Source organism: Penaeus monodon, chromosome 1 (assembly GCF_015228065.2).
Source record: "Penaeus monodon isolate SGIC_2016 chromosome 1, NSTDA_Pmon_1, whole genome shotgun sequence".
Lineage (NCBI taxonomy): Eukaryota > Metazoa > Arthropoda > Malacostraca > Decapoda > Penaeidae > Penaeus > Penaeus monodon.
The window spans coordinates 10,222,487-10,234,024 of NC_051386.1; the positions used below are offsets into that span (position 1 = coordinate 10,222,487).

The 11,538-nt window shown below is 38.3% G+C and overlaps 1 protein-coding gene across 1 annotated transcript; it reads right to left on the reverse strand.

The window, feature by feature from the left end:
• LOC119589824 (ATP synthase subunit d, mitochondrial-like) lies at positions 1-11,400 on the reverse strand. Its single transcript, XM_037938442.1, has 4 exons — positions 11,178-11,400; positions 1,679-1,847; positions 357-494; positions 1-227 (listed from the first exon to the last, which is right to left on the reverse strand). The coding sequence occupies exons 1-4, from the start codon at positions 11,297-11,299 to the stop codon at positions 141-143; spliced, it is 516 nt and encodes a 171-aa protein (XP_037794370.1). The 5' UTR covers positions 11,300-11,400; the 3' UTR covers positions 1-140.
• Positions 11,401-11,538: the final 138 nt, after the last annotated feature.

Consider the following 11,538-nt stretch of genomic DNA (forward strand, 5'->3'; position numbering starts at 1 on the left):
AAAATCTATTTACATTCACTGTATTTCCTTTATTATACATTAGATTTCAAGTAATATAGAACATCTCCACTGGGGTAATAATTCAGAAAAAGACAATGTAATTGGATGTTTCACATGAAGGCTGAAATAGTTAACTAATCTTACTGCTCGGCTCCTTCCTTGGCCACATAGCCAGGCTGGTCCTCGGGGAGATGGGGCCACATGGTGGGTTTCTCCAAAGTAATGGCCTAAAATGAGAGAAACAGGAAGGTAATCAACCTCTGCATAATGCCCACTGGAATGATTTGTAGATAAAATGAACTGGGTATAGCTACCACTCTGCAGCACAAACATGTGAATTTTCAGGACTGCCTTACCTGGTCTGGGAATGCTTCTGCCCATTCCTCCATGGTCATCTGGTCGTATGGGATCATGGCCTCCCAATGGGCAAGATCCTCTGTCAACTTTGCAATGCGGCCTTCGCTGGCCTTGATGAAGGCTTGTACTTCAGCAGCCTGCAAAAGTTTTTTACTGTAATTTTAATCCCCAGAAAAAAAATTAACTATTTATATGAGAACTACAATTATTTTAATGAAATATTAAAGATGATTAATTCTCCTATTAACCCTTAGATGACAGTATTAGAAATCTCTAGGCTTCATTGACTGGTGATATCTGGCAATGAGGACGCCTTTTAAAGCAGGAGTCCACCACATGTAGTGGAATTTCTTGCTCAAAGTGCTCTAACACACCACCACACTTATAACCATGCCCGGCAGATCAAAGTTGCACATTTTAAAAATATGTATTCATTAATCTCTCAAGCTGGTGATGATAAATATGGTTGCTCAAGTCCTACAACAAAGTTGAAGAGCAACCAATTTTATTAACTTATTTTTACAATATCAAACACTTAACTGCTGAAAACGTTACTTCATCTATCAAGAAGTGCAAATGTTAGATAATTGCAAACTAACTTAAAGAATCTATATATGCCTTATCTAGTTTAACCCAATCACCCCGGATTTATGTTCTGTCCCTTGTAGGTTTTTGTGAATTTTGTTACATACAGATGGCTCCACATGTGCTCAGCCTCCAAGGAGTCTATCAGTAGGCCCTACTGACTGATCTTGATTTCCCCATTCCTTGAATTGGCGGGAAAATGCGTTTTTCCGTTTAATACAATTGATATCAATACTGTTATTATTGTTATTGATGTTATGATTATTAAAGTATTATTAAAATCTTGTTAACATTTAAGACAATGAAATAATGCAAAAGATACTTTCAAAAAGTCAAGGAAAAGGGTAAACAGGTGAGAAAGGTAGGACTAATAAGTGACCCCTTGATGACTAAGCACTTGTAGAGCCATCTATGTGTGAATACAATAAATAAACCTGTGTTACAGTGGGCATGGCATGTATTCTTGCCAAACGTGCCGATTGGGTTAATGTCTTTTTTACTTTTGCTCCAAAAGTATAGGTATGCTTGATCAAGCGCATTTGTTCTTCTGATAATAATTACTTGTTCTGCTAAAAAGCAATCAAAATACTTGGCATGCAATGTTCCTAAATTTACCCATAATCTTCACAAAGCACTAAGCAACTTGTCTGCATTAGTGGTTTGATGATTTCATTATACCCTAATGCAGAAAATTGGGACCTGGTGAAAGTGAAATGAAAAAAACAAAATTACTTACAGCATCCTTCTCCACATCTCCAATCTGCTGGGACACAGTATCTGCAGGGTATGGAACCTTCAGGGCCTCATACTCTTTCTGGAAGTCATCTACCATGCCAGCAACAGGGATGCGGGCCTTGTATGCTGCAAAGTTGATGGCTGGTGCTGATTCAGGGAGAGAGATCACTCTGAAAATCAGAAAGAACAGTGTTTAATTTAATTTAACAAACTGTCTACTGCAATTATGATGACCTTTCAGCCCAATGCCAACATGGGACCATAATCTGGGTGCAGTCAAGCACTCAAGAGAAAACCTGGAAGCATGAAAACTATGTACATATCCCACCCATTACAATTTTGGCTCACAACATACAATTTTCTAATGAACTAGGAAAAAATTCACTTCAAGCCTAATTTTGACAGGGTAAAAGCTCCTTATACTGCTGCAGTAATAGCCAAATAAGCAAACAATCGTTTAGGGCAGAACTTAGAGCAGTCTCAGCATGTGTGGCACAAGTACAAAGAGAGGAAAAGAAAGAGAGAGAGAGAGATAGGGAGAGAGAGGGGGGGGGGGGGGGGGAAAGAGAGAGAGAGAGAGGAGAGAGAGAGAGAGAGAGAGAGAGAGAGAGAGAGAGAGAGAGAGAGAGAGACAGAGACAGAGAGAGAGAGAGAGAGAGAGACAGAGAGAGAGAGAGAGAGAGAGACAGAGAGAGAGAGAGAGAGAGACAGACTGAGAGTGAGAGTGAGAGGGAGTGGGAGTGGGAGTGGGAGGGAGTGGGAGTGGGAGTGGGAGTGGGAGGGAGAGGGAGAGGGAGAGGGAGAGGGAGAGGGAGTGAGTGAGTGAGTGAGTGAGTGAGTGAGTGAGTGAGTGAGTGAGTGAGTGAGTGTGTGTGTGTGTGTGTGTGTGTGTGTGTGTGTGTGTGTGTGTGTGTGTGTGTGTGTGCGTGCGCACGCACATTTGTTTTAGTTTAACTAATCACTTATCTGATAATAAAGGGAGCTCTAAAAAGTTCTACCTTGCCAGAATAAGTGGTGGAGAGTTGGTCTTTGTCAAGTGTCAAGTGGTGCAGAGGCCACATATTCATATAAAATTAGCAGACAAGAGGGTGTCTCTTAAATATTTACCGATTCTTTATTAATTAAGTGAGTATCTTATGTGCTCTCGGCTGAAATTTCTTTTACACATTTTCTGATGAAATAGACATAATGACTTAACCCATTCGCCCCGTTTGGCATCTATTCTTGCCATGCTCTCAATGGACGCCAACACGTTTGGCATGTAATCTTGCCATGGTATCTACGAGCCCCGTAATGTTTGGCACGTATTTTTGCCTTGACTGACCATAGACTGACAGTTTATTATTTTTTTCAACCTAATACATGGCTCTGTTACTAGTCTTATTTGACTGGTTGATAATTATGTGACGTATGTATTTATGACATATGTAATTGTCGTAATTATTCATGACTTGTAATCATGTGATTTGTTCACACTAGATTGCATGATTATGATGTACCTTGACCTGACTGGCTGGAAACTAGTAATTGCTTTGATTGGTGCATCAGGTCACATGGCATGATCTGATTGGTTAGTCATGTGAATAAAAGGTCAGTCAAAGGCTCATTCCAGCAGAACGATCGCAGCCATGGAAGGTATGAAGGTATATTCTATCTTACAAGTCTTGTACTAAAGAAAAAAAAAAAAAACTTACACAGTCTGACATCACATATCAATACAAAGCTATTTTTGAACATCAAAGTGAAGCTACATTCACTTCTGCTTTTCTTCCTTCTCTGTTGAATGAAATAATAAAAAACATGGTGTGATCTCTTATATGGACAATGCACTACTTCTGAGTAACAAAATGATATTTGGCTTGCTGCTCTGCTTCATTTGAAAGTTTGAAAAAAAAGGCTAAGTCCATACTTTTACATCTCGTTCAAAAACAACACTAACTTTTAGCATCAAAGTGTTGATGTCATCTGATAGTATAGAGAACTTGGAAGCGATTCAGTATATCTCCTCAATACAAAGGCCAATAGATGCCTAGAAAAAACTATGAGAAAAGTACAGTTTCTACACATTGCCCTTATATAAAACCCAACTTTCATAATAAATCTATGGATAGATTCCTGAAAAAATTATATGATGGTCTTTGCGCCGCCGCGCCGCTCCAGAAAAAATTATGTTGCAGCGGCCCACACGGCTGGCAACTATTACCGTGAGCAGCGCTGAGCGATGAGCGAAAAATTCCGGGGCGAATGGGTTAATTACTGCAATCCCATGGTGTACTAAAGTCAGTAAGTGCTGCATTAATTTTTAAAAAATAAAGGTGGGGATAACGACATGGAGACTGACCAGGGACCCCCATGTCAACGCAGGAGGAATAGCAGAGAGTGATGGCAGTGATGGTGTGGCAGAGGAAGGATGGAAGGATGATGGTGTGGGGGAGAGATGGCATAGAGATGGTGGAAGAAAGATAGAAAGAAAAAATCAGAACATGTAAAACTTACTTTTTCTGAGAATAAAAATTCTTGACAACAATTTCAAGAGAATTATAGATAACCAAGGCTGAAAATAAAATTGATCAGAATATTTTTTTTCAGTGTTCAGTGCAATTAATATGAAACATAACTTTGATAAATGGAGTCTTAGTCAGCACTAATCCAATTAGAAAGAACTTTGATAAACAATACGAGTTTAGTAATTACCAAATCTTGGATAGCATTTATCAATACCATAACTTTAACTGGGCCAACAAACATCCCACTGGTGATTTTTAATGTCTTCTGAAGTATTATTGTGTGTGTGTTGCACAACTTTCTTAACTTATGAAAGAAATGCCATATACATCTTAAATGTTTATGTTTTGTCCATTACAGAGAAAGTTTACCTTGCACCTTACAGCTGTATAAAACAAACTTATTCTGTTTGGCTCAGGGGTGTACTTTAGAAAGGTCTCATTTCTTGATTTGTACTGCAACATCTCTAATTGAAATTTGTATTATTATAGACCTTATCTTCATAATCTATTGTAATAACACAATAAGGTAAATATTGCAATAAATTACACTTGGTAATGTAATGTGGCAAATTACATTTATTGGCAAAGAATCAGTCATTTCAGCTGTAAAAGGGGGCAAAAATTATTTATATTTTTAATAGAATATAAAAGTAAATATGTAGGGGATGACAATTAACATTTGACAAGAAACTCTGCAGGTCCATTTCCTACACATTTACAGTAATTTTACATCTGAGAACATTGATGGCACCACAACAAAGGTATGGCTGCCAATCTTAAAATCAAATATATGGAATGTATATGATATAAGAAGGATTTATGGCAAATGACATTAATGCAACCAATTATCCAGAGGCCATGACAATGTAAATGTTTTTTTTATCTCAACCCCACTTCACAAAATTTAGGATGCATGATAGCAAGGGATGGTATGAATGATACCAGGGAAACTGTAGATTTGAATATAATGTAAAGTTGGTCAATTTGTAGTCAAATGCAGGGGACTGTGCACTCTGTAACCCCCTCCTTGCCCCTAGAAACCACCATATGTACAGCAGGAGAGAGCTTAGGACACTGCTTTGGGTGCATGTCAGTTATAAGCTCTTACCTGCTGTGAATTCATGGAGGATTCTGTCTCTTCTGGAGAGGGGGTTGCAAGGGGCACAGCCCTCTGCATTAGATAATACAGTAACTTGTTCTGTATACATTAAACTGATGGATTTTTTATATTTTTATATTTTACCCCACAACTTTTCTGGGAACACTCAAGCCCTCCTCCTATCTAGGTCAAGAATGTAGGTATTTAGGGGAATTCCACAGCAAATGTCCAACATATATGGGTTGTAGAGGGTGAGAGGAATCCATTGATACCAGTACTGTTGTGAAGGTATTCTAAATAATTACCAAAACTTATTAATTAATACAAGTGTGTGAGTGTGAGTTAACTGTCTCACTTTCAACAATTTTTTCTCCTTTATTTGTGGTGTTACCATTTATGTCTGTATTATATCTTGGGTTCATCTTTATGGTTTGGTTGCACAAATCTTGGGTATATTGAAGATAATTTTTGTAGAGGAGAAAAAGTTGCTGTTGTCCATCAGAAAAAAAAAAAAAAAAAAGGATCACAAAAAGTGCTCCTCACATTCAGTGCTCCCAAGTTTCTGCTCTCCCTTGTCATACATACAGATCATAAAAAAGTCATGCAACACGTAACACTTTCCTATACATTTACGGGAAATATGTTATGACATAACTGTAATAAAGAGGAGGAAAAACTACACTCACTAATAATGAGACCATACTCAGCATATTGAAGATAATACTGGATGGTTTTGGGCTCATATCGTGATGTTTTTGGATTCCTAGGAATGGCTTGAATAATAAAGGTGTGGTCACGTTGAAAATACTTATCACCAATACTTTCATTTATATCATTTGCAATGGAAAATAACATTCACACATATTACAATGTCAATAAATGCAACAAGGAATAATAACTACTGGGTTGGATGGCAGTCTGGCACAAAAATTACTGGTGAAGACAATGATCAATCCTCCCCTTTGGGCATTCCCTGACGGCATGCCCAGTCACATAACTTAAGATAAGTAAATAAATTTTGTGATGTGGAGTTGGGGACTGTCTCTACTGAGTTTGTCCATACTATAAAGATTTACCATTTCTTGTACAGAGGAATGGGTTACTGTTACTGTGAGCGATGCACAGAGTTACAATTTCTCCTCTCGCAGCTTGTGCCCTACACACATTTAGGTTAACCCTTTGCCGACGGGTGGCATGTACACACATGCCATGGCATGGCGGGACTATTTGCCGGGGGCATGTATGTACATGCCATGGTGGATGTATGGAGATGCCACGAGTTTTTTTTTTTTTTTGTTACAATCATGGCAAAATAACAAAATATTATTTTTCTGCCACACACTGCTTATTTTAGTTAGACTATAGACTGAATAATGATCAACTATGGAGTCTATATAACAACAAAAATACCGTTCAGTCTCGATTTATCAGGAAATATGGCAAGAAAAATATGACTTTAGAAAATAATGAAAACTGAAAATACAACATATCCTCGTGTATTACGAAGAAACGGCATGGGATGCTAGTATTTGGCATGAGTGGTCGCGCATGCTAGGGCAACGATATAAGCCCCCGGGAGCAAGGCCCGGGCCACTATGAATACTCCCCGTTGGGAAAGGGTTAACCAATAATTGACGGGTAGCATTCATAGAGGCCGGGGCCTCGCTGCCGGGGGCTTATATCGTCGCCCAAGCATGCGCGACCACTCATGCCAAATACCAGCATCCCATGCAGTTTCTTCGTAATACTACGAAGATATGTTGTATTTTCAATTTTCATTATTTTTTACAGTCTCTACTTGCCAAACTTCCTGATAAATCGAGACTGAAGGGTATTTTTGTTGTTATATAGACTCCATAGTTGATCATTATTCGGTCTATAGTCCAAATAAAATAAGCAGTGTGTGGCATCATGGAGTTGAAATTGTCGGTTTGTTGCATTTTTTTTTGTTTGTTGCATGGTAAAAATGAGAAAGTGTTAGAACCGACTTAATCACACTTTCACTGGCAAAAAAATAATCTTTTGCCGTGATTGTAAAAAAAAAAAAAACTCATGGCTTGTCCATGCATACTCTATGGCATGTGGGTACGTACCCCCGGCAGATGGTCCCGACATGTCATGGCATGTACGTACATACCACCCGTCGGCAATGGGTTAATGTTATCAAGAGTGATGCATAGCAGAAAGAGGGAAATAGACACTGCCATCTTATAGAGCATAAATTCTCTCCTTAAATTTCTATGTAAATTTATATTACACATATGCTTCCATAATTCTCAAATTTGAACTTATGTTGTATTCTTGCTAGGATCATACTCACATAATTTTGTACCGATACTGCCATCCACAGTTCTCCATTACTTCAAAATTGGACCCCCCCCCCAAAAAAAAAAAAAAAAGTAATTTCTAATTTAGAATAGTTGTCGTTATGATTTAATGCATTTATTAAAAATTACACAAAGGAATCTCATTTATCATTATATATATATATATATATATATATATATATATATATATATATATATATATATATATATATATATATATATATGTATAGGTAATTTTTACCGAGAGGTGCATCCTCACAGAAACTAAGTTCCAAAAACAGACTTGTATATCTTTCCTCTACCCAACAATCTTGGGGGATGTGCGGGGAACCGGGGGTGGATGTCAATATGAAGCTGCAGAAATCAAAGAAAGTGATTTATGAAACGTTTAAAAAGTCAATTTTTCCAAAACCCGAGCCATTGTCCGACAAAAAAGCAACCATGGACAAAAAACTATCAAAATTGGCTATTGAAACTCTATGGATGTCCCTGCCATCTTTGAAAGTCTATGGACTAACGTGCCAAATTTTTTTTTGAAAAAAAAAAAAAAAAAAAAAAAAAAAAAAAAAAAAAAAAAATACTGGAATAAAACCCGCCGTTCGGCAAAATCTACAGGATTTCACATAATCCACATCCCTGTGGTAATCTTACAATGCGTCCTAACTAATAAGCCAACCTAACCTTAACCCTGTGGGATTTATACACTACGATCTATATATTCCCTAGCCAGGGGGCTCTGCCCCATGGACCCCCATCGTAATATATATGCCTAGCCAGGGGGCTATGCCCCCTGGACCCCCAGGGTAAACTACATACCCTTTATATCGCGAAACACCAAACTTTCCTTCGCTTCCGTCTATGGTCACAATTGCTTGGTTTCTAATCACTTTTTTCACCATTTGGGGCACTTGATGTTTTCAAATATCAGGCTGTGATAGAGACTAATGTCTATTCGTCCTGCATATCCACAATATTGTATAAAATAGTGTAAATAATTACCAAAAGTCGTAAAATATGTATAATAAAAGTAAAAGAATCCATTAAACACATGAAATTAGAGAAACGGGCAATGGTAATTATAAAATACTCGTTTTCACAAGCTCATAGCAATACAAGGACTACTTAGTAGCTCGCAGTAATGAGTTACGCGTCACATTTGTTTTGGTCCTCACAAGGTAAACAAAGATGGGGACTTAGTCTCAGAGCTGTGTTCTGCATATCATTTCAAGGTTAATATAAGGCTGCTGCAGATTTACCTATATTGCTTCCTACTCTATTTTTTATGTTCTACAAGATGGCAGTGTCCATTTATCTATATCTCAGTGCATCACTCTCGGTAACATTAACACATATATATATATAAACATATAAAAGATACCTTTACAAAGTATGGTCCCTACTGAACACATTAATTTTGATTAACCTTGTTATAATCTCATCTCAATGTATACTAAATTTGATTTGTTATATAATATATATATATATATATATATAATATATATATATATATATATATATATATATATATATATCATTAGATTTAGCAAAGATATAATAATAACTGGAATGTGTCCAAATTTCAAGGTCATGTTTTCAATACTTTGTTTGCTTAAGCTGGCAGACAGCCCAGTTGTCGTAAATTTCAAGTGCCTCCATATCATATTTACTCTATTGCGAGTGGTCTGAAGTTTTGAAAGGGGGGGGGGGGGCTATAACTGAAAATTGTCCCAAATATAGTTCATAATGATCCAACAGTCCAGGGGGAGAGAGAAAGAAAAAAAGTTATTGGAAATTCAAAAATCGCTGCCCAGAGTGGCCTTCCCATAGAGTTGATCGAACTGAAGATTTTTTTTTAGGCAATTCAGGGAAAAAATATGACTTCTGGATGGTCCTGCACATCAAAAAAAAAAAAAATTTCTTTTCCTTTATTTACACTTTCACTGGTAAAAAAATAATCTTTTGCCGTGATTGTAACAAAAAAAAACTCATGGCATGTCCATGCATACTCTATGGCATGTGCGTATGTGCCCTCGGCAGATGGTCCCGCCATGCCATGGCATGTGCGTACATGCCACCCGTCAGCAATGGGTTAATGTTGCAATTTCTGCAAGTTAGCATGACCTGCTAATAAAGGGGGCTACAGGGGGAGCTTACCCTTCCTGGAATTAATAGAAGGTAGGAAACGTTTGCTTTGGATTTTGGGGTTGCAAGATACCCTGGTTTTGGACTTCTTCTCTGGCAATGTGTCGCTCTTGGTAACAAATACCATCGTCTTCTATAACAAAATTGTTGTAGCAGTTGGCACAAAGTGATAATGAATAAAAAGAACGAGAGGTTAGGGTCGGATTTATGTACTGCCCTTTATTATGACTTCCTGCCTACTTCTACTATTTTGTTAAACTAGCACTACATGCCAACTTAAAGAAAACGGACATTAAGAACTTTGGTTGAATTTGGCTATAGTAGACTTAGTCTCTGAGCAGTGATATGCAGCGGTTATTTTCATCATACTGTGGTTAATACCAGGCCGTAGCAGCTGTACCTGTTTTTTTTTTTTTCGTACATGTCATGGCATGGCTGGACTATCTGCCTGGGGCATGTACATACATGCCATGGTGTATGTATGGACATGCCATGAGTTTTTTTTTTGTTACAATCACGGCAAAATATTATTTTTCTACCACTGAAAGTTTGATTAAGTCGTTATAAACACTCATTCTTATTATGAGAAAAAAAAATGCAACAAACCGACGATTTCAACTCCATGATGCCACACACTGCTTATTTTATTCAAACTATAGAGCGAATAATGATCAAGTATGGAGTCTATATAACAACAAAAATATCCTTCAGTCTTGATTTATCAGGAAATATGGCAAATAGAGACTAAAATAATAACTGAAAATACAACATATGCTCGTAGTATTACAAAGAAACGGCAAGGCATGCTGGTATTTGGCATGAGTGGTCGCGCATGCTAGGGTGACGACATAAACCCCGGGCAGCGAGGCCCAGGCCACTATGAATACTACCTGTCGGGAAAGGGTTAAGACGAGTGTTCGTTTCCCCCTCTCTGTGCATCTCTCTCGGCAACATTCACAAGATTTTGTGACTTTCTGTCTATTCTCACACATTATTCCAGTATTTCACTCCTGTGTGTTCTCCCTTCTCTCATCCCCCGATTCCCCCAAATACTGATGGGTAGTATGAACGAAAAAAAAAAGGTTTGTTACAATTACCCAAAATTTACCGCCCACTTCCTATGGGTTACACCAATACAAAAAAAGACACTAACATTCTAAAACTTTTAAAAAACTAAAAAACTAAACACGATGAAACCATTTGCCTTAAAATCTCCCCTATTATATAAACATCTCTATCCCCACAAAACCTACATATTTAGAAAAAAAAAACACCCAACAGGAATTCCACACACAATACTACACACCAACACACACACTTCCCCTCAAAAAAACTAAATAAACCCCCATTTTATCACCAAAATACAAGTCACCGGCAAAACAGTCCCTCCCCCCCCCTTCCCAACACGAACCAACACAGACTCACTTCCTCAAATAAGCGTCAGATTTTCCCTTGAAGGCGTTGAACATGTTCTTCTGTCCCGCGGGGACACGGGAGGCGAACGCAGCCCAGTCAATGGAGGAGGAAGCAACCCTACGAGCAGCCATTTTCGCCAATTGTCTTCAGGGAAGTGCGTGTGTGTCTTTCTCTCCGGCTTTGCTCCTGCGGGTGAGAGCCAACAGCTGATCGGGCGCAGGAGGAGCAGGAGGAGGAAGGGGGCGCTGCTGCAGACGCTCTCGGGCGGGTGAGGGGCGAGGTGCGCAGCGCGGGCGGGGCGTTCGAATACCCACGCGGCGAAGGTGAACATTGGGTTTAATGATTATTAGGGGAATTAAAATACATATAT

Bases quoted from the DNA above. Each gene is read 5' to 3' on its own strand.
- LOC119589824 (XM_037938442.1), bottom strand. From the start codon at position 11,299: ATGGCTGCTCGTAGGGTTGCTTCCTCCTCCATTGACTGGGCTGCGTTC. The intron at 495-1,678 runs GTAAGTAATTTT...AAACTTTTGCAG, and splicing joins GAGATGTGGAGAAGGATGCT to GCTGCTGAAGTACAAGCCTT. The intron at 228-356 runs GTAAGGCAGTCC...CTCTCATTTTAG, and splicing joins CAGAAGCATTCCCAGACCAG to GCCATTACTTTGGAGAAACC.